The 11,571-nt window shown below is 51.9% G+C and overlaps 6 protein-coding genes across 6 annotated transcripts; 4 read left to right on the top strand and 2 right to left on the bottom strand.

Moving 5' to 3' along the window:
- Positions 1–1,270: 1,270 nt before the first annotated feature.
- On the top strand, positions 1,271–2,769 carry PG986_015094 (uncharacterized protein; the record flags this gene model as incomplete). The annotated part of the gene is made up of 3 exons (XM_066851316.1): positions 1,271–1,778; positions 1,848–2,589; positions 2,649–2,769. 3 exons carry the CDS (start codon positions 1,271–1,273, stop codon positions 2,767–2,769), a joined length of 1,371 nt encoding a protein of 456 aa, XP_066692405.1.
- A 2,466-nt stretch (positions 2,770–5,235) lies between these two features.
- PG986_015093 (uncharacterized protein) lies at positions 5,236–6,282 on the top strand (the record flags this gene model as incomplete). The annotated part of the gene is made up of 3 exons (XM_066851315.1): positions 5,236–5,535; positions 5,761–5,896; positions 5,945–6,282. 3 exons carry the CDS (start codon positions 5,236–5,238, stop codon positions 6,280–6,282), a joined length of 774 nt encoding a protein of 257 aa, XP_066692404.1.
- Positions 6,283–6,578: 296 nt separating this feature from the next.
- Positions 6,579–6,896, top strand: PG986_015092 (uncharacterized protein; the record flags this gene model as incomplete). The annotated part of the gene is made up of 1 exon (XM_066851314.1): positions 6,579–6,896. One exon carries the CDS (start codon positions 6,579–6,581, stop codon positions 6,894–6,896), a length of 318 nt encoding a protein of 105 aa, XP_066692403.1.
- A 301-nt stretch (positions 6,897–7,197) lies between these two features.
- Positions 7,198–7,752, top strand: PG986_015091 (uncharacterized protein; the record flags this gene model as incomplete). The annotated part of the gene is made up of 1 exon (XM_066851313.1): positions 7,198–7,752. One exon carries the CDS (start codon positions 7,198–7,200, stop codon positions 7,750–7,752), a length of 555 nt encoding a protein of 184 aa, XP_066692402.1.
- A 1,226-nt stretch (positions 7,753–8,978) lies between these two features.
- On the bottom strand, positions 8,979–9,707 carry PG986_015090 (uncharacterized protein; the record flags this gene model as incomplete). The annotated part of the gene is made up of 1 exon (XM_066851312.1): positions 8,979–9,707. The coding sequence occupies one exon, from the start codon at positions 9,705–9,707 to the stop codon at positions 8,979–8,981; it is 729 nt and encodes a 242-aa protein (XP_066692401.1).
- A 348-nt stretch (positions 9,708–10,055) lies between these two features.
- On the bottom strand, positions 10,056–11,002 carry PG986_015089 (uncharacterized protein; the record flags this gene model as incomplete). Its single annotated transcript, XM_066851311.1, has 3 exons — positions 10,056–10,136; positions 10,200–10,783; positions 10,885–11,002. 3 exons carry the CDS (start codon positions 11,000–11,002, stop codon positions 10,056–10,058), a joined length of 783 nt encoding a protein of 260 aa, XP_066692400.1.
- Between the last annotated feature and the right edge of the window lie 569 nt (positions 11,003–11,571).

Below are 11,571 nucleotides of genomic sequence, written 5' to 3'. Positions count from 1 at the left end.
AAACTAAATCTCTTACCGACGATTTTTATATATAATTATTATATATAATATAATATAAATAAATCTTAATATTAAGTATATATATATTATTTTAATTTATACTTTAAAACTTAATAAAATAAAATAAATTTCTTAGTAAAATTAGCCCCGCTTTTCGCATTATGCTTATAAGTATACTAATGAATTTTTCTATTTTATTTTAATAAAATATTATATTTATATTTTTATTTATATTTTTTAAATGTTTAAAATAGTTTGAAAAACATAAAATAATAATTTATATTCTTATAAAATAACTATTTTTTGTAATTATAAAATAAAATATTTTATTATTAATAATTCCAATAGAAAAGACTTAAAATAAACGCTTTAAAACTTAAATTATAAAAGCTTAGCCCGTAATATTATTATATTCAAAAACTAATTTTAAAAGAAAAACTTTAAAAATTATATTACTTTTTATTATAATTATTTAAATATTGAATTAATTACTTTTCGTTGAATTTATTAAGTAAGAAAATAATATTTCTTAATTAATCTTTAAAATATAATAAATTATTAAAATAAATAAGAGTTCGAATCAATTATTTACTTATGAAATATTTCGATTATAATTAATATTTATTTTTTAAAAACTTCTGTAAAAACTTTAAAAAATATTTTTATAACCCTATTTTTATTAAGTTAAAAAAATTATTTATAATATAAAATAATCTTATTGATAAACGTGTAATTAATTAATTAAAAACTATTAAATATTATTTTATAAAACATATTAACTTATTATTTATTACCTTTTAAAAAGATAAAAAAAATTAATAAAAGCTTTTTATTTTTATACTTCATAGATTAAAATAATTTAACATCTTAACTTAATAAATTGAGTAATAATTAATTAATAGCGAAGCGGTAATAATATATTTTATTTTATTTAAAAGTTCTTTCGCTTATCCCAATTTCTTCATTATTAATTTATCGGCGTTTTCTTTTTAATTTCTTTAATATTAATTTTCTTTCCGCGATTATATTAAGCCGAAATACTTTCTTTATTTTATTTAATATAATATCGATTTTCTTTATTTCTTTATTTTATCCGTAAAATTATTAAATATTAGTTTTTCGAAATATTAAAAAAAAATTGTTTTCGCCGTTAAATTTTATTATTATTATTATTATTATCGCCCCTCCGCGTAATACAGTAGAATTCGTTCGATTTAAACCGTAACTCAACTTCCAGGCAGTGGAGGAAAGCAGAAGCTGCAACTTCGCCATGGCAGCGTCCCGACTCCCCAGCATCAACGACCAGCTCGTCACACCCGACAACCCGCCGCGGACAGACCTCGATGGCATGGACTACGCGCGATGCAACGCCCTCCATAATTACCTCGTGGAATCGTGCCTAGCGGCCGATGCCGATGGTTGGTTCGACCCAGCTGCCGCCGAGGGCCGCAACGCCACTTACTTCAGCACTCATGGCGACGCCGCCGAGGCCGTCCGCCCGAGGCTGCATCCCTCCCTGGCCGCCTTCCTCGATGCGGCACGCACTCCCGATGCCCCGCTGTTCTACTTTGTCGAAGGCATGCCGGGCCCGGACGACGGCGACTTCAGCGGCCTCTTCGACAACGAGACGGCCGACAACGAGGACGAGCCCGAGGACTCCATCGTGCGCCTGTACCTCTCCCACATGAACGCCTGCGACGGCAAGTCGGGCGGCGGCATGCTCTACCACCAGCGCCGCCGCCTCGCCTCCTTCTTTGTGCACCCGGACGACACCGAGTGTGCTTTTCCCGTGGATGAGCATCCGTAGAGTTGGCATCCCCTGGAGACCATCCTCTCCAACTGGATAGACCTGATCCGCCTCGGCAAGGTCGCCGTCTCTCCCACCGACCAACCGGCCCTGTACGGCGGTGTCAAGATCGGGAACTGGGAGTGGCGGCCGTACGGCGACGGCCAGATAGCGGGGTGCGTCGCGGCGTGGCATCGGCTTCGCGACGCCATCGAGGCGCGTCGTCGGCAGAGCGGCGGCGCTACGGTCGACCACGATGGCGACCCTCCTCCCAGCGAGGAGCCATTGCTTACGCCTGCGGCAATGGACGCCGCCAGTATCCCAGATCCCTCTTTCGTGCGCGCATTCCTGGGCCTCGCGCGCCGTCCCTGGCACATCCGCCAGATCGCCCCGGGGCTCTCTCTCCCGCCCACCGACGCGTCCGCCTTCGCCGCCGCCCAGCCCTTCACCCACCTGCCCCGGCGCATCCCCCAATGGGACGGTACGGCGCGGGAAGGCATCGTCCCGCCCGTGTACATCTTCTTCAGCGACGCGGGCGCGCCGCAAGTTGACGTCTCGGACTGGAGGTCCTCCTTCCGCGGCTACTGGGACGACGGGCGCCGCACCGTCCCGGACGGCATCGCGTTCCCGTCGCGCGTGCCGCCGGGCGTCTACAGCGAGTGCGTCGTCCAGTCCGAGCCCGAGGCAGCCGAGGACGCGTTCCGGCTGCCGCTGCCGTTCAGCCTGTACGGCGCGCGCTTCAGCAGCGGGGACGAGATCAAGGACCGGGCGGCGGACGAGCTGTTCCAGCATGGGTTCAAGCCGTTTGGGGGAACCCGCACCGCCCGCAGCGCCTGGAGCGGCTGCTGGAACACTGGGCGAGCCTGGTCGAGCGGGGGAGGGGGGTCTGGTCTGTCGGGCCGCATGGAGTGCAGGGCTCCATCGAGGTGTTCAAGGATGCTACGGTGGACTGGGCGACTTATGCGATCCCTTCGAGCTGGTGACCGTGGATGTGGATTGAGAATAACTTTATCTGTTTCTTGAGACGGCTGGATGTCTACTGCTGCCACTGGGAAAGTACCCCATTACCAACTAAAGTTTCCTAAACAAAAGCGGGAACATTATACGAAATTTATTAGCTAGATCATATAGATAAATATATGCAAATACATCCTAATGTGGTAAATCATTCTTCACCAAGTCAGCAGACAACGCCCATTGGATTAGATGCTGCCCAGGGGTTTTCCATGCAGCAGGTGAATTCAAGCTAACCTAATCGATCAGTGACAACCCCTGTCGGTAAAGGATACTACTACCTACAACATAGCCGTCCCATCATGTACCTAAGATGGCTGCGCCACAACAGATAGCGTAAAGGTTGATGTGTGCGACACCTTGTCCTCGCCATCCTTATTGAGAGTGCAGGTCACGGTATACTCAATAGGAGGCTCTGACGTGACCTTCGGCTTGACCCCCTCCTTCTGTTTGACGGTACCGGCATCCGTGCCCTGAGTGACGAGTTCGAAATCGGCCGCGTCCAAGGCAGGCGAGATGGACCACTTCAAGCCGGAGCTCGGGTCGTTCTCAAATCGTGGGCGGATTCGATCGTTCTGTGAGAGTAATCATGGTCAGTTAGTCGTCTGGACCGAACAACTTTTGATGAAAGCAGCGAGAAGGTCTTTTAAGTCGGAACGCTAGGTAGATAGTCGGACTTACCGTGGTCTGATCAGTCAGCTCCCATGCCTTGCGGTCATACGAAAAGGCACCAGGCCCGATTGCTTGCATGTCGAGCTCCCAGAGGAAGTAAGGAACATCTTCCAAACCCTCCCGCAACTGCTTGGGCGCACCGTATCCCATCGCAGCTATCCTCTTGTAGCTGTCCGCCTTCTTCCTGTACTGTTCGAGGTCAGCCAGAGCGAGTTTCTCGGCAGACTTGCCGTCAGTATGGATGATCCTGCCAAGATCCAGCCCGTCTTTCTGGATCCGAGCCTTGACACTCAGGATGCTGGTCTTGTTGTTCTCGGTCTTCGTCTTGGGAGGTTCCTGTAGGTCGACCTGCCACTGGATGGTGGCCACCGCTGCCTTCCAGGCATCAGTATTAGATGGTTTTGGCATAGTTCTCATAATGACATTCTTGTCCTGGTCGGTGCCCAGATACCACAGGGTAGAAGCCACATAGCCGGTCGTGGCATCTTTGGTCAAACGCCTGCTGTAGATCAAGCTCTTCCCCCAGGGGTCGGTCTCCATGCTCCAGATCGTATTGGCAGTAAAGTCGACTTTGTCTACAAGTTCGACCTGACCGTTGGCATCGCCAAGTCGCAGAAACGCCGGTGCTATTTTGGAATCTAGCCCAGGGACTGTCGCGGCCGGGAGCAGAGGCCCCTTGAATGTCAGTCCGGGTAGAGATGGCGTTTGCTCGTCTGGGGGGACGGTGGTGATGTAATCGGGCGCTTGCATGGGGTTTTCAATGTACAGCCCATCAGGTCGGGCTTTATCTTCAACAAATTTGGTTATCGGGTCGCGAAGATCTGATAATCGAGAAACGGATCAGCAATGCCGACCGCCAAGTCGACAACCACGGACGTTACTTACCTTGATTCAAGTACCATACTAAGAATATGATGAAACCAACCACTGCAAACACAATAGCCAAGGGTCCGCTCCAGGCTGCGACGACGCTGAGACAAGACATCATGACCCCAGTCCCTGCGTGTTTTGTTAGTGAGACCGGGGCATACATAACATGCTGTCGTGCAAAGAAGAAGAGACTTACCTGCTCCAGCTGCAGTAGCGGCAGCCAGAACCCAGCCCGCCACCACCGCCAGCACTTGAAGACTGGATGAGATGAGCATGATGATGTCCATCGCCTGTAACAGGCCATCCTTTTTGGTGTCCATGTCCATTGCAATCAACACGATGGTAACAATTCCCAGGACCAGGCTAGCATGACCGTTATTTAGATTCGCAACAACATAACGCACAGCGAGGATGAAGACTGCTCGTAAGGAGAAGGACTTACCCAACAACAGCTCCGAGGAACTCTCCCAAGTTCCTTCCAAAGATCTTCTCGAACCTTGTGAACTGAACTACCTCCTCTTCGACAAGCTGGGCCGTCTGCTTTGCGGTACTGGAGAACCAACGAGAGAAACCGCTCTGAATCTGTGCGAGGCTACGTGTTAGCCAATGTGTGGGAAGGGATGACTGGAAATACCTGGCACCAATTTATCCCATATGTACAATACGGGATGCTCTGGGGGAGCAGCAGTGCTTTCGCCATAAAGGGGGTAAGAAGGGATCCATGTAAAACGGAGATACCTACTCTGTATGCACCGTCCTCGATGCTGTTTATCGCGCGTTCTCCACCAAAGAACGTCCACAGCTTCCCCAGTCCCGTCAGGTCGTTCCAGAAATGGTAGAGTCGTAAGGCGTTCTGCGCTGTCTTGATGACAGCCGCGCCAAGAAGGCCGGCCATGGTTCTGCTCATCGGTATCATCAGCGTCCATCCATCGTCCCAGGGTGAGACTTATCGGGTTCCCTTACCCTCGAAAGTCCTTCTTGGCCTTCTCCTTCTCTTGTTCCGACATGTTCTTGTTGATGTCAGGCATCATCGGCAGCACCGTGACGACAACGGCTGCCGCGAGACCGGCCATTTCAAGCATCTTAACACCCCCGGACAGGCCCTTGAACCATCCCTGTTTGCCTACGCTGGCAGCCCAGGCCTTGGTGATCGACGTCCAAGTCCCAGCCACTCGGCCGACTTTCATGAGGCTGTACAGGGGATCAAAAATCTTCTTGCGTAGACTTTCGTCGGCATGGAGCTTCATGGCGCTCTCCAAAGCCTCTTTGTGTTTCTCCGGGTCCACATCCTTGTAGTGTTCGTAGTAGTCGACGAGACACTGCTTGATGAGATCGTCAATCTCGGACCTGTTCCTATTCATGTCCACCAGCTGAGGGACGATCGTGGTCATCTGGTATAGTCGCACCTCCTCGTTCAGGGTCTGCATGAAATTGCGCCCCTCCGGGATGGGGTTCTTGGCATTGTCCTCGAGCAAGCCGAAGAGGGCGTTCAGCTGCTTGAGGAACATGCCAATGCTGTTGGATGGTTTCCCGGCCGTGTACTGCGCGTGCCAAGTGGGCATGGATGACTTCTGGATCCAGTAGAGCAGCTCCATGGCCCAGTACAGTCTCCTGTCCTTGGCCCACTTGGCCAGATCGTCGATGCTTTGGAGGGAGCTCTCCAGCTGCTGAGCAAACTCTTCATCGCCGTTGTCCACGTCCTTAGTCTTGGCCTTGAGATTGGCCTTCATCAAGTCGGCAAACTTGTCGAGCCGATCTGGTCGCTGATTGTCCGACTGGTCCTTGAGAAATTTCTTGAGGATGGGGAACTTCTCGAGGTATCGGAACCGGTAGAGCGCTGCCGAGTGTCTCTGGTAGACTGGGTGGTTTGCTGGAATGGCCTTGAGCCGAGCGTCGGCTCGGGCTCCGTTGCAGTGCTTCGCCGGCTCACTTGTGCCTAAAGCCTTGGTTAGATATACTTGGAGCACTAAGCGTGAGTAAGTAGTGTGCTTGCTACATACCTTTCGCGAGGATGGAAGTAATAAGGGGCACCTGTAGTGTTCGGTAGAAGTCGACGTTCTTGGGATCGTCTAGGGCGACCGCGAGAACCTCGGGCACCAGTTGCTGCTGGGATGAGCTTATAAAGGTAGACCTCAGATCCGGATCCATATGGTAGATGATAATCTTTTGGAAATCGTCCATTGCCAGCGAAGCGACCGAGTCACGATAACCGGAGGGGTCGGTCGCGTCCTTGACCATGGGGTTGCATGACAGCAGCCCGAAGATGTTGAGATCAGGCGGAGGTGCGCTCATGGCCGTAGCCGCTTTCACAGCAAGGGTTGGAGTTGCCTGCATCGCCATGCGGCTCTCAAACACGGGTGTTTCCAGCAGTGCCGGGGCCTTCAGCTCTTCGACAGATTCCATCTGTTCATCTTCCTGTGCCTCGTCTTCATCCTCTGGCTCTCTGGGAGGCTCGACCTCCATGGCGGCTCCGGCACCCCCATCAGGCGCAGCTGCGGCGGCGCTGGAGCTCTCGAGCTCGTCATCCGGTCGAAGAGCTCCCTTGACGGCGTAAATATTACCAGAAACATCCCGGTAGGCACCCGTAAAGCTGTCAGCAAACGGGGAGAACTGAATGCTCCACTTGTTGGGGAAAACTGATTTGATGGGCAAAACCTGGCGCTCTTCTGGGGCGTCGGGGACTTCGCCCAGTACATCTGTGTCCAGGCGCGCGCCCTCATCGGAGCTTTCGCCAATGATGCAGGTATATTGGAATGAGTAGAAATCTTTCAGAAGATTGAACTTCGTCGGGGGTCGGTTGCTGTTAAATAGTCCAATTAGTCTTGGCGCAGAAATAGGGGGCAATCAGGGAAAGAATGAGTCGGACAGGACTTACTCGTGTCAAGGAACATGTTCTCTCCAACCCAGCTCGCCTGCATTTCGTCTCGGTTGTTGGCAACATCGTAACCAAATATCAGGTTGGCCTGCTCCCAACTGGCACTTTTCCAGGCGTCAGATGTGTCCTTCCAACTAAGGTTATTCCCATCCAAGTAGGCACCCGCGTTGTCAGCGACTTCGACATCATACCACGTAGTCCTCTTGTCGAGCTCGACATTGACAACCGCGTCTCCCAGAGCAATGGATCCAGCTGGTGCCTGGGCCTCGAAGTTCAAAAACCCTGCAACGTTTTCGACATCATCCAACATGGCCGCCTCCTGTGGCGCGACGGCCGCGCTGAAAGCGTAGCTTTTTGTTGCAGGCACCCAATTGACGTCGCTGGGGCTGATGCCAACGCCCCCGATATGGAGGCCAGTATCATCATTGCCATGCTGGCCGATGATGATTGGTGTCCCGTCGATGAGCTGGGCAGCGGCAGAGTTAGCCAGGGCTTGCGAGTCTTGGACAACCCGCAATGCATAACTCCTGGGTAGCCCAAAGGCCTGGGGATTATCTTTGTGGAAGGCTTTGGCATCTGCATACAAACCGTGAGCAATTGGAATCTGAACATCAATGAAGGAGCTGCAACACCATACCTGGAGGAAGAGAGTTGATCAACTTGACATAGCGATAGAGGGAGTTTCGCTGCGCCCGATTATTGGTTGCCGCATACTTTGCAAGGCGTGATAACTGAGTTCGCTTAGTCGTCGGGTTCTCACTCAACAGCGGACCATGCGCGCTGGCGAGGTAGGAGAGCATGTCCGCCATGGTGGATAAAGGAGGCCGTCTGCTGCTATCAAAGGTACCGGTAGTCCCTTTGTCTGGTCAACAGAGGTAATGATCCAAGGACGACATTTTCATTTTCCATGGTGGTACGGGCTTCTTATATCCCATACCTTCGGGCATCACCCAGACCACAAGCTCGTCAGTCTCCAGGTTTCCGGTTATGTTACCCCGCAACAGTACTTACTGGTTCACGATCATTGTAGATCTGGAACGAAGTCCATTTTTGCCACTGGTTGAGTCTAGGCCATGTTCGAGACCCCTGTCGCCGGCGGCTGAAGCACTAGTGATGCGGGTTTCAGCCGTCCCCAACCCAACCACGGGCCATCCTTGCTTGTTCTGGACACTGAACATGCCTCGAATTCTGAACACGGCTGAACTCCGAATACAGCTGAGTTCCTAACACAGCTGAAAATTGTCTAGACCAGCGACTTAGCTATCGATATCCCAAAACAAGCCTTTCGGGACTGCTAGCTTCATGCACGCAGCCATCTTGGGCAACTACCGAGGGTTCAATCCTTGGTGACTAGCTCTGATACCCCGGAATATATCCTCCTCCATCACTAAGAGCTGAGTGCAGAAAAGGCTTACATGTACGTGACAAGAAAGATCGTATACGCACCCCCAGTTTCTACTGTTTCGCCATTAAAACACACCACTAGGCAGCATCCCCTCCATACACACAACGAGTAGGACACAATTCTCTCGAGCAACCATGGCAGATCCACCTTCATTCACTGCCTTTCCAGGATTCGATGAGATCGCTGATCAGTTGCCCGACGTGGGCGACTTCACCTCCGCACCGCCACCGCCCGGCCCAGAAAGTCCATCATCCTACCCAATCTACTCGGGCGTGCCTCAAGTCACGACCGCATCCATCGACTGGCTCGGCCTGGCCAAGCTCTTCGGCTTCGGCAAGAAGGAAGAGCCGGCACCCTCACCTGCCGAACCCCCGGTAGAAGTGCGGACCGTCCAGATCAAGGACATCTTCAAGATGTCTCAGACGGACAAGGGGTACAGCTTCAACTCCCATCCCGCCAAACTCATGGCGGCCGCCTACATGCAAAAGTCGCTGGACTACTCGTGGAGGGAGAAGCCCGTCCGAGACACCATCTTTCCCAACATCAGGTCCGCCCTCGCCCCCGCCAGCCTCACGGTGGACGGGCTCGAGAAGAGCAAGTTTGACGACGGCGCCGTCGGCCTTCTCGTCAAGGCCTTCTACAACGCGTGCCAAGACCGGCAGGGATCCATCGAAATCGACAAGGCCAACTCCGCCGTGCAAAGTCTGAACGACCACATATCTGCCCAGGCCACGCCGCTCCTCGTCCAGTTCTACCGCGCCTTCTTCTTCCTGCAGCCGTCCGACGAGCTGGTGCACAAGTACAAGACCCTGCTGCTGTCCAGCGCGTACCGCAACATGAAGCAGCACCAAGCGAGCCAGGGCTTCTGGCCGCACGCCAGCCTGGAGATGTTCTGCCACTTTGCCAAGCTGGCCGCGTGCGGGGCGTCCGACGAACAGATCCGCGAGGTGTACGTGGGGCTGACCACGACCGAGCCGAAGCTCGATCCCGGCTCGTTCGGGGAGATCCGGCCCGAGAGCTGGCGCGCCTACCGGGCGTGGCTGAGCAGCGGCTATCTCGACTGGGGCGACCTGAACGCCGAGCATCTGGATGCGTCCTACACCGAGGTCACCAGTTCGGGGGGAATGTATCCCTACGGCCCCGTCATGAGTACGTACACCGTTTCCCTAGCCGATGACTTCGTCCGCAGCAAGTCGTACTGGAAAGCACCGCAGTCTTCATCGTGCTTTACCGGAGACACGCGTGTGGTCATGGCGGACGGAACCGAGTTGAAAAGGATCAGCGATGTAAAACCGGGGGATCTCGTCCTCTCTAGGCCCACAAGCAGGCGTGTCGCGTTTGTCAGTTCTCCCCGCCGCAACGCCAGGACCCTCTATTCCTTGGCGGGGTATCCAGGGGTAAAGTTTACAGAGACACATCCTATCCTTTCTCCACTAGGCAGCACCGATGATGCCATGGCCGATGACCAGATCGAAAGTGCAGTCAGCTTTGTCAACAAGGACCTTGCTAGCTCGCTGAACCCGACATGGCAGTCGTTGCGTACGGAAAACATCAACCAAGATTTGCTACAGGCATACGAGGAATGCGCTGATGAGGAAGAGACTCTGTACGACCTCGTCTTTGAACCTAATATCGGGGGAGTGTCCCACGAGTCCGTTCCACTCGCTTCCTACGTACTTGAGGCGGCAAATGGCCGTCGGCTGACTGTGGCATCGGAAGCGCCCGTCATCGAATGGTTTCCCCTCGAGACGATCTTCATCAGCTGTGCCGTCGAGCGAATGACCAGCCAAGTCGAGGATATCGGCGCCATGGCGGAGCTCGTTGGCTCCAAAAAGATCTGCACACGAAGTCTGCTGACAGAAGCAGCCGCCAAGATTACAACAACCAATGCAGCAGATCCCACCAGGAGCAGCAAGGACCTGGATGAGTCCCTTATCGCCTCGCGCCTTCTGCATGCTTGCGCCGAGTCGCAGCCGACAGCAGAGCTGGCCGAGAAAGTCATAGCATACGCCGGACGCACGCTCAGCCATGAGATCAAGAACGGATGGGCTCGACCAGTCGCCGCCAGTGGCGTTTCCTCGGGCCAGAACATGCTCTTGCTCAACGTGGTCCGCCTTTTGGACAACATTGAAGGTGCTCGAGCTTGGACGATAAGCGCCGACTACCACCTCAAAGTCTGGACAGAGAACGAACTTGTTTTTGATGGCGCGATATCCGGCTCTATACAGGGGAACTGCACCCTGGATCTACACTACCCCATACTTCTCGATAGGGGCGCTACAGAAGAAGGGCTCTTGAAGTGTCGGAGTATTGCCATGGAGCTTTCGGACCCGTCTTCGAGTTCGGCCTGGTACGGCGCAGGTCCCATTCGGGATGGCATCCAGAGCGTCATCAGCTTGGGGGATACTCCCAAGGTATCAGGGATGGCTACACAACACGGTGTTGCCGAGGTCGAGCTTCGCTCAGTTGAAGTCGGCACGGACAGCGCCTCGCTGGCTTTTCTCCATCATGAGTGGCATCCGAAGGATATGGCAACATATGCACAGAAACTTGGCATTGCCTTTGGTGAATTAGTCCTTGATATCTTCGCGGGGTCTAGATAATAATGGTAAATACAATGCTTGTCCTCTCTTCAGAAACGCGCCATGGAATTAAATCCTTTTAGTCCAGTTATCCTGCCCGAATAAACACAGAATAAACACAGAATAAACACTATGGTGAGTCTATGATCTTGAGGTGGCCGTTTAAGCTAATGGGCTCGTTAACTTGTGGCTGAGTTACTAGTCGCTGCGGATCGAGTGCGTTGGGCCCCTGCATGCACCGCCGCATACATGGCTGCGGCACGGCACACCAGGACGCGTGTAGGTTCCAGGTGCATTGGCTCGTTTTAAGTCGACTAAACTGTGGAAAACGCATACATGATAATCAGTCGCTCAGTATCCATACAGC

The sequence above is a fragment of the Apiospora aurea genome, assembly GCF_038362705.1.
Source record: "Apiospora aurea strain CBS 24483 chromosome Unknown utg000011l_segment0_segment0, whole genome shotgun sequence".
Lineage (NCBI taxonomy): Eukaryota > Fungi > Ascomycota > Sordariomycetes > Amphisphaeriales > Apiosporaceae > Apiospora > Apiospora aurea.
The sequence above is the reverse complement of the archived record's forward strand: the minus strand, read 5'-3'. Positions and strand labels throughout refer to the sequence as shown.